Here is a 12,074-nt window from a genome sequence, read left to right on the forward strand (position 1 = left end):
CGAGGTCATTACCCTGTTTTTGAATTAGTTTTAATCGCTCTCATTAGGTTTTACTCTGTATTTAGAGGTGAATTGGGCAAAATGGACTACACCTGCATTTCGCACAATATGGAATGGATGGGATTTGATTCTGCTGATGTTTTGACAAAATTTGGAAGCTATTTGAGTTCGTTTCACGGGCGACAAATAAGTTTTTATACTGTTTAATTAGCTTTTAACATGATTTTTGAGTAAAATAGGGCAAATGGACCCCTTCCCCTTCTAAGAGGGGGGGGGGGGGGGGCTCTCATACAAATAAAATACAAATTTCCTCATGAATCTTGAACTAATCAACCAGAGGAAACCAAATTTGGCATGTGGTGGTTTCAGAAGGCAAGAAATTTTTCTATGGTGAATTAAGACCCTTCCCCTCTTTAGGAAGGGGACTCCTATACAAAAAATATACAAATTTCATCATAAATCGAGAATTAATCAAGCAAAAGGAACCAAATCTGGCATGTGGAGGTTTTCGGAGGTAAGAGTTTTTTCTATGGTGTACTGAGACCCCTTCCCCTTCTAAGAGGGGGGGCTCCCATACAAATAAAATACAAATTTCCTCATGACTATTGAACTAATCAAGCAAATGAAACCAAATTTGGCATGTGGGGGTTTTTGGAGGCATGAATTTATTTTATGATGGTTTGAGACCTCTCACCCCTGTGCACAGTGGTCCAAACAGCGAAATACGTGATCGTTCGATATAGCGCCGAAACGTGAAGTTTTTCGCATATAGTATCTTTAGCAACATTTCTTGGTATAACAAGCCCCTTCTTGTGAGAGAAATTTTTGGGTGATTAATTCCCTTAAAAGTGAGATACGAAATTTATTTTCTCGTACATTCGAGATACAGGTTTGGTACTTTCGGCAAAGTTGTAGTAAATATCAATACAAACAACTTTGTCAAAGACACCATACTTGTATCTCTTCATGGAAATTGTCTATGAAGCATTATTCATGAACAGGCCCTTCAAAACAGTTTTTAAACCCTAACTTATTGTGGTCAACTTTTACGTGTTCATAGTGTTCTAGAAAGTTGTTTATTTTGCTAAAATCAACGTTTTTGTAGAACATTTTTATACGTGATTTTCTGAAGTTTCGGAGATATTGAGCATTTTTGATGAAAAATAGTACTACTTTGAGCTTAAATATTTCCCAAGGTGGCAAATGGTGGCAGATCAAACAACTCGTACTTAAAAGTACAACAAAAAGATGTGTTGCTTATTTTATTTTTTGTTTGAGTAAAGTTATTTGTTAACTACTTGTCAATTCGTGTTTTCTAATTAAATAGACTAAAAAGTCATTCCGAGAAAATTTGGTCTTCTGTGACTGTTGCTGAAATTCGGTCATTTGGATTTCGGCCATTCGTGATTCGACCATTTGTGTTTCGGCCATTTGGTACCAGCCCATTATGAGTGGGATCTTTTGAAAAGACACCAATCGAAGGTATTGAACAAAATAGACTTAAGTTAGTTGTTTGGAAGCTTTTCGGTTATTAATTGCGTCAAATAATTTTGAGTCTACATTCATTTTCGACTCGAAAATAGGCAAAAAAATTGCTGGTAACTCAACTTGTTAGAAAGAGATTGTCAACATAAACAAAATGGCGTTTATTGCATCCGAAGTACATTTTAATTGTTCAATAAACATGAATGTGAAGGATTTTTAAAACAATTATAACTTTTGAGGATACAAACAGATACAGTCAATTGACATTTGATTTTAAAGGTTTTTTGTTGTACTTTTAAGTAGGAGTTGTTTGGTCTGCCACCATTTGCCACCTTGGGAAATATTTAAGCTCAAAGTAGTACTATTTTTCACCAAAAATGCTCAAAATCTCCGAAACTGCAGAAAATCACTTATAGTAATGTTCTACAAAAACGTTGATTTTAGCAAAATAAACAACTTTCTAGAACATTATGAACACTTAAAAGTTGACCAGAATAAGTTAGGGTTTAAAAACTGTTTTGAAGGGTTTGTCCACGAATAACGCTTCATAGATAATTTCCATGAAGAGATACAAGTACGGTGACTTTGACAAAGTTGTTTGCATTGATATTTACTACAACTTTGCCGAAAATACCAAACCTGTATCTCGAATGTACGAGAAAATAAATTTCTTATCTCACTTTTAAGAGAATTAATCACCCAAAGATTTCTCTCAGAAGAAGAGGCTTGTTATACCATGAAATGTTCCTAAAGATACTATATGCGAAAAACTTCACGTTTAAGCGCAATATCACACGATCACGAATTTCGCTGATTGGACCACTGTGCTGTGGTAGGAAGATAAGGATTCCCATACAAATAAAACAGAAATTTTCGCGTATGTGCCATATTGTCTGTTATGTAACAAGCCGTAAGCTGTGAGAGTTAACTAGTAAACCCTTCTCGGTGCAAGAGACAGTGAACCGACGCCGGTAACTTACATGCCTGTTGCCATTCATGTCAAATTTGCGATGAGCGTGCTTTGGCTTTAATGATGTTTGTAACCAACGGCCCTTTTAAAGGCCACAAACGAGTTAAAGCAAAATTAATGATACATGTCAAGCTATGCATAATCATATTTAATACAATAATCTGTGGGCTGGTCATTCATTATTATTTCAATCTTTATGATGCACACAAGTGATTTTTAAAAGAAATCTCTATGTCTCAATGGTTGCAGGCGTTGTACTTATGAACCCTCGTCCACGTATTTTGAAAGCCACCATTGCTTTTATTGGAGAATTGAATTTGAATATTTCGCTCTTCTCTTTTAAACATTCACTTAAACAATGGCTCTCACAGGTTCTTACAAACATACATATGTCAGAAATGCAGTTTTCATCATAGTGTTTCATCTAATGATTTGATATAGTCCTACGCCACCCTTTCGTACAACCTTCAGGGCTATATACCTTGTAGTTTTTCCGACAAATTGCAACGTCGTGGAGGTAAAGCTTGCTTTATTTAGAATTGGAACAAACTTTTGCTCATATTGTGGCGCTCTTGGTGGACGGATTTGGAAGTTCTTGTCGGAACGTTTCGGAAAATTTGTTAGTTTGTTTGAAAACCTATGTATTTTTGACATTCCGCAAAACGACTGTATTTTGTAAACGAACAACATGGAAACCGAATGAAGGGAAAAAATTGTGCACAGTTATTTGAACTATCTATTATGGTCTGCATCTAGGCTAGCTAAACAGCTGAAGCAAGCAAAACCATGGGTATGAACTTTCTGCTAAACAGCTGGAATTGCCCAGAAATACCGTATGGTGCGTTTAGAGTGACTATATACAGAGTGGCGACAATGTCAAAATTGGAATGATAATTATCTGTCAGTGCCATTCCAATCGAGCAGACGACCTATCCAACGCGTATGCAGGAAAGAGAAAGAAAAACCTTGGAAAACCCGCATTGCATACATTTGGGATGACTTGTCGCCACTCTGTATATAGTCACTCTAGGTGCGTTATCAAACGGTACAAGGACGACTCGTTGACGACGATTCGAAAGGCTCAAGCTAATCATTGGAGTGGAATTGTCGACCGGAAACTGCCTGGTAAGATTTTGAAGACCATCAATAGGAATCCCAATTTGTCGGATCGTGATTTAGCCAGAAAATTCGGTACGTACCGTGAGGAGAATTTGACTCCGGGAAGGGGTCACTAGCTACCTAATCGCCAAGAAAATTTAGGTCCTTTTGAAAAGTTACGCGAGAAATGCCAGGTCAAAAATTTTACTTGGCAACGGTTTGGGGGATGTTCCAAGCAAATTTAAATTTGTTTTTGCCGACAAATTTGCACGAAAATTAATGATTTATGGGCAATTGCAGCTGTGGCGAGAAACGAAAGTTTTCGTTACAAATAAAACAATGACGTCGTAGCTGTACCAAACGAAATGTCTCCAAAAACGATTTTTGCCATTCATTCGATTCCACCACCATCCACGTGATGTTTTTCCCAGATTTGCAAAATCGTTCAAGAATGGTATGCACGAAAAAGGGTCCGGTTTGTTCAGAAAGACCTTAACCCACCCAATTGCCCCCAGTTCCGCCCTATTGAGAAATACTGGGCAATCATGAAGAGGAGACTCAATGCAAAGGGAAAAATTGTCAAAGACATCAATCAGATGAAGACGTAGTGGAATAAGGTAGCCAAAACGATAGACGAAGAAAGTATGCGCCGCCTAATGATCGTGTCAAAACCGTGTCGAATTTTTTTGTATGTCAGAAGGGCATTGGGTTAAAAGGCCACTGCGACAGTCTTAATGATCGTCTTAAAATTGATGATTTGAACTGAAAAGGTTAACTATACTGTTAATCCACCATTTTCATGGCAAAATGTGATATTAATAGTGAAAATAAGGCGATTTTCAGTGCGCCTTAAAAAAAACAAAATAGCTCCGCTTAAGATATACATTAACAAAATAACAAACTACCTATAACCAGATAACAACTTCTCGTGCAAGTTATTATCAGTCCTGAATAAAAGATGACTTGGGTAAGGAAATAGCACAGTTCGGTAGAAGTGCGCGTAGCTGTTGCAAGCAGTGGTATCTAGCATCGTCGCTGCTATCATAGGCGTCAGTATATGCCACGTTAGAACTATCCACGAAGAGTTCCCTTAGACCAGGAAACAGGGTTAGAATCTTTAGCAGCATGTGCAAATCTAACCGGCAGTCGGTGAACTCTATCCTCCGTACATTCGAGCTGATCGAGCAATGGCTCCAATGGATAGATTTCAATTGACAGTTCTTGATTCGAAGCGAAACCAATTTGGTTAATTTATGCAACTCTCGAAACGCTGTATTCCCTAACTACAATTGATAGATAAATCATATGTTGATTATGTTTAAAGTAACAGTCTTTTTCTTTAATAATTACCTTTGAATACACTAGCAACTCTAGCCGTTCTAATTTGGGTAAATTTTGGCAAATTTTGTGCAAGGCCTTGTAACTATTCCTTGTCCAGAACGTCACTTTAAGCGATTTCAAATTGCAAAGACCACCGTTGAATGTCACATGCGATTCATTGTTTAGTAATGATAGTTTTTTCAGCAAAGGCATGTTCAGCATGGGTAATGTTCTTGTCGATGCTACTCTGGAGTAGAGTAGACGGAAAATCTGCATAAAGAACCATATTATATTGAAAACTGTTGAGTAGGTACCTTAACTTAGAAATATCAAACCTTCAGATTAGGAATCGTCTCGATTGCTTTCAATTGCGGAAAATCGATTTGTTGGCATTCTAAGGTTAACTCCTCCAGGTGATGGGCGAACCGCGAGAGGGGACCTGCGATGCGATACATCAGTAGATTGCTTTCCACGAACAGTTTTTTCAGCTTTGGCATTTCCCTAATAAATTTTTCTTCTGTTTCCTTGTCCGCAAGGTTATTTCGTGTTAGTTTATAATGCTCTTGTAAAGCCCTATCATGACATAGTTGGACTTGTAAATTAGTCAAATTAGAAAACGTCAGCGACAACATTTTATCCATTGTTTCAGCATCTTGGAACTGAACTTCAAGCGATTGCAATTGTGCGCAATGCTTTTCTATTATTTGAAAGCCCCAACCGCAATCTGTTAATAAAGCAAGTGTTTTTAAGTTCGGCAGTATGGCACTGAATTCCACTTTAGTTACAGTTAAATCGATCGAGAGGGTTTCGATTCGATCATGCTCTATGACCCACCGATTTCGATTTGATGGATGAGTTGGATCTCTGCACAGTTTTAATATAAACTCGCGTAGGTTTTTTATTTGGCGTAAGCTGTTTCCTACAATATCTCGATAACTATCAAATGGGATGCACAGCTCGAGACTTTCAAAATCCAGCTCAAGGCGAAATAACAACTCGTGGATATTACTTTCGGGTTTTGGTTCAAAAAGATACCTTAAGCTAAAAGGCTCATCACTTTCGTGTGGGTGTTCTGCAAACCAAAACTGTCGACTGACTTCATCTTCTTCATCATCGTCATCGTCGTCATCATCATCATTATCTACCCATTGAACTAAGGCAATGTTGTGAAAAATTGGAAAAATTCGCCTCTCCGCTTCCGGCAGCGGTTCTTCAAACGTACGATTCATCGATAAACAGTACCGGCGTTGGAATTGCGTGCCGCGCAAAATGTTATACCAAAGGCTACACACTAAGCAACAAGTATTCCAGGTTTTCACGCTGAGGTAGTTAAAGATGTGCTCTAAAACCTGACGAAATTGTTTTAATTAGAAGATTCATTTTAATTCTTTTCATTCTCTTACCTCAATTGGAAGTGCATTAATGTTATCCATTGTATTTACAGTAGTTTTTAATTGTAATAAGGACGTTATCGAATACCGATCCAATATTCGGTTGCTAAATGCTCAGTCACTGAAAGTTTTACGCACAACTGTGATGAAACATGCGAGCAAAACAAAAACGTAAACAGTGGCGTGTGTATCCAAAGAGGTATGGCAGCAGGCGAAGTTTGTTAGTATCATCAGGTCAGTACATATTAATGCAGTCGCAGTCGCACTGCTCGACACCATCGTTGCTTTGTGCAACTAACACTAACAAGTAATCGTTTGCTTCGATGCCTTAGTAGATAGATGCATACTCAACTTGGTACACTCGCACTCGGTTCAGTTTTGTTTTGATCGCTTGTTTCTTCCGTTTCTTTAAAATTGCACGTAAAATAGATAATGTTTACCACCAATTACAATAAAATAGTGTTTTGCGTTTAGACAATCGAATATTGAATTGCTAAAGTGTTTATTACCTCTTTTATTACGCTTATTATAATTACCAACAACTAGTTGATTGCTTGGTGTCCTTTTCGGGTAACCACAAACGTAACTACAAAACAGTTACTAGACAATGGATAATAGTAATAGCCTTCCGATTCCGACTGAGGTAAGAGATTGAAATGGATGTTTATTTTGGTAGAAAACTTATTATTTATTTTACTAAGTCATTACTTACTGAAAACCTTAGAGAAAAATTCTATAATTATACTCATTCCACGAAAAGTTTACATTCAAAGTTTTTCGTAGATTTTTTTCACGTTCTATGTCCAAAAAACGACCGTTTCAGTGTTGTTGTTGGAAATCGCAGGATAATTTATTAAAGTATTGTAATCTCTGGAAAATCAGCATTTTTCAAGTGCTAGCTGTAAACATATTTTAAAAAATTAACCTTGTACCGGACATATTCATTATTCCATAGGCTTCAAAAGTAGTGATTCTATTTCAATAGTCAAATAAGGCCATTGATAATTATTTTTAAAGTTTTTGTCCCCCCGCCCCTCAAAATTGGCTCTAAAAATCGGGGGGCAAAAAAAAATTTGTTTAACTTGATTAGATTTTTTTTGTATAAAAACAAATTTCGGAATTTACGCTGTTTTTTTACGCGAAATTCGGAATTTACGCGGATGTGCTCAAAACGTCTATTTTTTCGCGTAGTGTTGAAATCCAAAAAGTTTTTTTTACGCAAAATTTTGGTTTTTTACGCGAATTTTGGAATTTACGCGGTTTTGATTTACTCAGGACGTATTCTTCGCGTAAAAACCGATTTGAGCGTATTATGTAATTTCCGAAAATCGACAAAAATTTTTTTTTCGATTTTGACTATTTTGGAAGGTTTTTGCATAAAAAATAATAACCTATATATGAAAAGCGAGAATAGATTCGGGTTTCACGATTAAACTTCAAATAAAAATTCCTATAAATCTTAATTTTTTTTGCGTGACTAAAAAAATCTTTGTTTTTTTCGTTACCCCCCTCTCAAGTGGCCTAGCATCCGAAGGACAAAAACTTTAAAAAATATTTGTAGGCCTGATGCCTTTTTATAAACAACTAGCTGTCCCGACAAACTGCGTATTGCCACAGATTAAACTGTTGTACGTGAATCTCGGATGACCTTTGTCACCATCTCGAGTTTTGAGAGTTTCTAGAGAGTTCATGGATGTTTTAATATACAAATCTTCCTCACAGTAAAGTGGAAAACTACTCCACCAAGTGGGGGGGGGGGGGGGTCCTAATTCACCATAGAAAACATTCTTGTCTCTAAAAACCTTCACATACCAAATTTGGTTCCATTTGCTTGATTAGTTCTCGAGTGATGAGGAAATTTGTATTTCATTTGTATCGAAGCGCCCCTCTTAAAGGGGAGAGGGGTCATAATTCCCCTTCTAAAGAGGGGAGGGGTCTCAATACACCATAGCAAAAAATCTTGTCTCCAAAAACACCCACACGTCAAATTTTGTTCCATTTACTTGATTAGTTCTCAAGTTATGCAGAAATTTGTGTTTCATTGGTATGGGAACCCCCCTTCTTAGTGGGGGCGGGGTCTCTAACCATCATAAGAACCTTCCCTGGACGCAAAAACCCCTATATGCAAATTTTCCCGCCGATCGGTTCAGTAGTTTTCGATTCTATAAGGAACATACGGGCAGACAGACAGACAGAAATCCATTTTTATAGGTATAGATTGTAATTTTTCAAACCTGGCACTTTTTTTTCGAACTGTTTTTAATCTTACATATTTGCTGGCAATTCTGGAATAAGCATGCTAAATTTAGAAATGGAGAAATGAAAAGTCTGGAAGTTATGAAGTTTTATTATTCTGGTGCACGTGTTTTTTGGACATAGAAAGTGAAAAAATCTCGCTAAATTTTTTTGTGCCTAATTGGAATGGAATGCATAATGTCTCGACTATGCAAAAATTTGGAACCCCTTGAAAAAATGCGTTTTTTGTTAAATTGCCAGTCTCTTTGCGTGATAAATGCCTTTGTTCCATCATATATATTTTTAATTTGAACAAAAGAGTTAAATGTTTTTGGTTATTTAGCAACTAAAAATAGAAAAGGAAAGTAGTTTAAAAATACATTTAATAAAGTTACTTTAATTATTTAACCTCTGGATTTAATTTGTTTTCTGCTTTTCCTGTTTTCTCTGTTTTTTGATTTCTAAGTTTTTTCCTGTTTTCTACTTTCCATGTTTTCTGATTTCTCTTTTTAGTCTGTTTTCTGCCCCCTCTGGTTTTTCTGTTTTCTAATTTCTCTATTTTCTGCTTTCCTTGTTTTCACTGTTTTATGCTTTCTATGTTTCCTCTGTTTTGTGCCTACCCTGCTTTCTGTTTCCTGATTTCTCAAATTTCTCTGTTTCAGCTTACTTTGCTTTTTTGATATGTCAGCTTTCTCTGTTTTGTGGTTACTCTGTTTTCGCTGTTTACTGATTTCTGTTTTCTGCTTTCCCTGTTTTCTCTGTTTCCTCCCTTCTCTGCTTTCTCTATTTTCTGTTTCCGACTTACCCTCTTTTCAGATTTCTCTGGTTTCTGCCTTCTCTGTTTTCTGAATTCTCAGCTTTCTTTGTTTTCTTATTTCCCAGTTTTCTCTGTCTTCGGGTTACCCTGTTTTCTGGTTTTTGTTTTTTCTGGCTTCTCAGTTTTCGCTTTTTTCTGATTTCTGCTTTCTGTTTTCTGCTTCCCTGTTTTCTCTGTTTTCGGTCTTTCCTATTTTCTGATTTTTCTGTTTCCTCTGTTTTCTGATTTCTCTGTTTTCTGCTTTCCCTGTTTTCTCTATTTTCTGGTTTCTTTTTTCTGTTTTTTATCTTCCCTGTTCTCTCTGTTTTCTAATTTCACTGTTTCCGGTTTAACCTGTGTTCCTGCTTTCCCTTATCTCCCTTTTTTCTGATTTCTCTGTTTTTGCATTTCATGTTTTCTCTGTTTTCTGCCTTCCATATTTCTTCTGTTTTCTGCTTTCCCTGTTTTCTAATTTCGCTGTTTTCTGAGTTTTCAGTTTTCTGCCTGCCCTGTTTTTTCTTTTTTTCTGGGTTCTCAGATTTCTCTGTTTTCTGCCTTTCATGTTTTCTGATTTCGTTGCTTTTTCTTTGTTCTTGGTTCTCAGATTTCTCTTTCTTCTGGTTTCTTTGTTTTCTGCCTTCCACATTTTCTCTGTTTTCTGCTTTCCCTGCTTTCTAATTTCGCTGTTTTCTGCCTTCTTTGTTTTTTGATTTCTCAGTTTTCTGCTTGCTGTTTTTTCTTTTTTCTGGGCTCACAGTTTTCTGTTTTCTGCCTTTCATGTTTTTTTATTTCGTTGTTTCCTGTCTTCCCGTTTTCCTCTGTTTTCTGACATCTCTTTTTTCTGTTTTCTACCAGTCCCAGTTTTCTCAATTTTTCTGATTTCTCTGTTATCTGCTTTCCCTGTTATCTTTTTTTCTGGTTTTTTGGTTTTCTCTGGTTTCTGTCTTGCATGTTTTCTGTTTTCTGAGTTTTCTGTTATTGGCTTACCATGTTTTCCCTGTTTTCTACCTTCCCTGTTTTCTAATTTCACTGTTTTCTGCCTTCCCTGTTTTCTCTGTATTCTGATCTCTTTTCTGTTTCCAATCTTCCCTGTTCTCTCTGTTTTCTAAGTTCTCTGTTTCCGGCTTAACCTGTGTTCGTTGTTTTCTGGTTTTTCAAGTTTCTGCCTTCCCTGTTTTCTTTTTTTTTGGTTTCTCTGTTTTCGGTTTATCATGTTTTTTTGTTTACTGTTTTCCCTGTTTTCTCTGTTTTCTGTCTTCCCTGTTTTCTCAGTTTTCTGATTTCTCTTTTTGCTCTGTTGTTTGCCTTGCATGTTTTATCTGTTTTCTACCCTTTTCTGAATTTCCTATTGTCTCTGTTCTCGGTTTACCATGTTTTTCCTGTTTTCTACCTTCGCTGGTTTTTCTGTTTTCTGATTTCTCTATTTTCTGCTCCTTGTTTTCACTGTTTTATGATTTCTGTTCTCTCTGTTTTGTGCCTTCCCTGTTATCTATTTCCTGATTTCTCAATTTTCTCTGTTTCAGCTTACTCTGTTTTTTCTTTATATTTCAGTTTTCCCTGTTTTGTGGTTACCCTGGTTTCGCTGTTTTCTGATTTCTCTATTTTCTGCTTTCCCTGATCTCTCTTTTTTTGGTTTCTCTGTTTTTGCATTTCATGGTTTCTCTGTTTTCGGCCTTCCATATTTTCTTTGTTTTCTGCTTTCCCTGTTGTATAATTTCGCTGTTTTCTGCCTTCTCTGTTTTCAGATATCTCAGTTTTCTGCTTGTCCTGTTTTCTGGTTTCCCAGTTTTCTCTGTTTTCCGTCTTTCATGTTTTCTTATTTCGCTGTTTCCTGCCTTCCCGGTTTCCTCTGTTTTTTGATGTCGCTTCTTTCTGTTTGCTCAATTTTTCTGATTTCTCTGTTATCTGCTTTCCCTGTTTGCTCTGTTTCTCGCTTTCCCTGTTTTCACTTTTTTCTGGTTTTTTTAGTTTTCTCTGTTTTCTGCCTTGCATGTTTTCTGTTTTTCTGCCTTCCCTGTTTTCTAATTTCTCTGTTTGCGGGTTAACCTGTGCTCGCTGTTTTCTGATTTCTCAGGTTTGTGCCCTCCCTGTTTCCTCTTTTTTCTGGTTCCTTAGTTTCCGCTGTTTTCGGCTTACCACGTTTTCTCTGTTTTCTGTCTTCCCTATTTTCTCAGTTTTCTGATTTCTATTTTTTCTCTGTTTTCTATCTTCCCCGTTTTCTAAGTTTTCTGCCTTCCCTATTTTCTGTCTTCCCTATTTTCTCTGTTTTCTGATTTTACTGTTTTTATCTTACTATGTTTTCCCTGTTTTCTGATTTCACTGTTTTCTAATTTTCCTGTTTTTTTTGTTTTTCCTATTTTCTTTGTGCTTAATCTCTCAGTTTTCTCTATTTTCGGCTTACCATGCTTACTCTGTTTTCTCTGATTACGACTTAACTTGTGGTCGCTGTTTTATGATTTTTCAGTTTCCTGCCTTCTTTGTTTCTTTGATTTCTCAGTTTTCTCAGTTTTCTGATTTCTCTTTTTTCTCTGTTGTCTGCCTTGCATGTTTTCTCTGTTTTCTGCCCTGCCCTTTTCTGAATTTCCTATTGTCTCTATTTTTGATTTACCATGTTTTTTCCTGTTTTCTATCCGAATTATCTCTGTTTTTAAATATCTCAGTTTTCTCTGTTTTCAGGTTACCATGTTTTTGTTGTTTGCTACTTTTCCTGTTTCCTCTGTTTTGTCCTCTGATTTCTGAGAGAAGACACTCTGATTTCTCTTTTTTCTGGTTTCTCTGT

The 12,074-nt window shown here is 36.5% G+C and overlaps 1 protein-coding gene across 1 annotated transcript; it reads right to left on the reverse strand.

The window, feature by feature from the left end:
- Window positions 1-4,488: 4,488 nt before the first annotated feature.
- LOC128737776 (uncharacterized) lies at window positions 4,489-6,353 on the reverse strand. Its single transcript, XM_053832483.1, has 4 exons — window positions 6,277-6,353; window positions 5,209-6,222; window positions 4,904-5,143; window positions 4,489-4,836 (listed from the first exon to the last, which is right to left on the reverse strand). Exons 1-4 carry the CDS (start codon window positions 6,304-6,306, stop codon window positions 4,495-4,497), a joined length of 1,626 nt encoding a protein of 541 aa, XP_053688458.1. The 5' UTR covers window positions 6,307-6,353; the 3' UTR covers window positions 4,489-4,494.
- Between the last annotated feature and the right edge of the window lie 5,721 nt (window positions 6,354-12,074).

Source organism: Sabethes cyaneus, chromosome 2, assembly GCF_943734655.1.
Source record: "Sabethes cyaneus chromosome 2, idSabCyanKW18_F2, whole genome shotgun sequence".
Taxonomy (NCBI): domain Eukaryota; kingdom Metazoa; phylum Arthropoda; class Insecta; order Diptera; family Culicidae; genus Sabethes; species Sabethes cyaneus.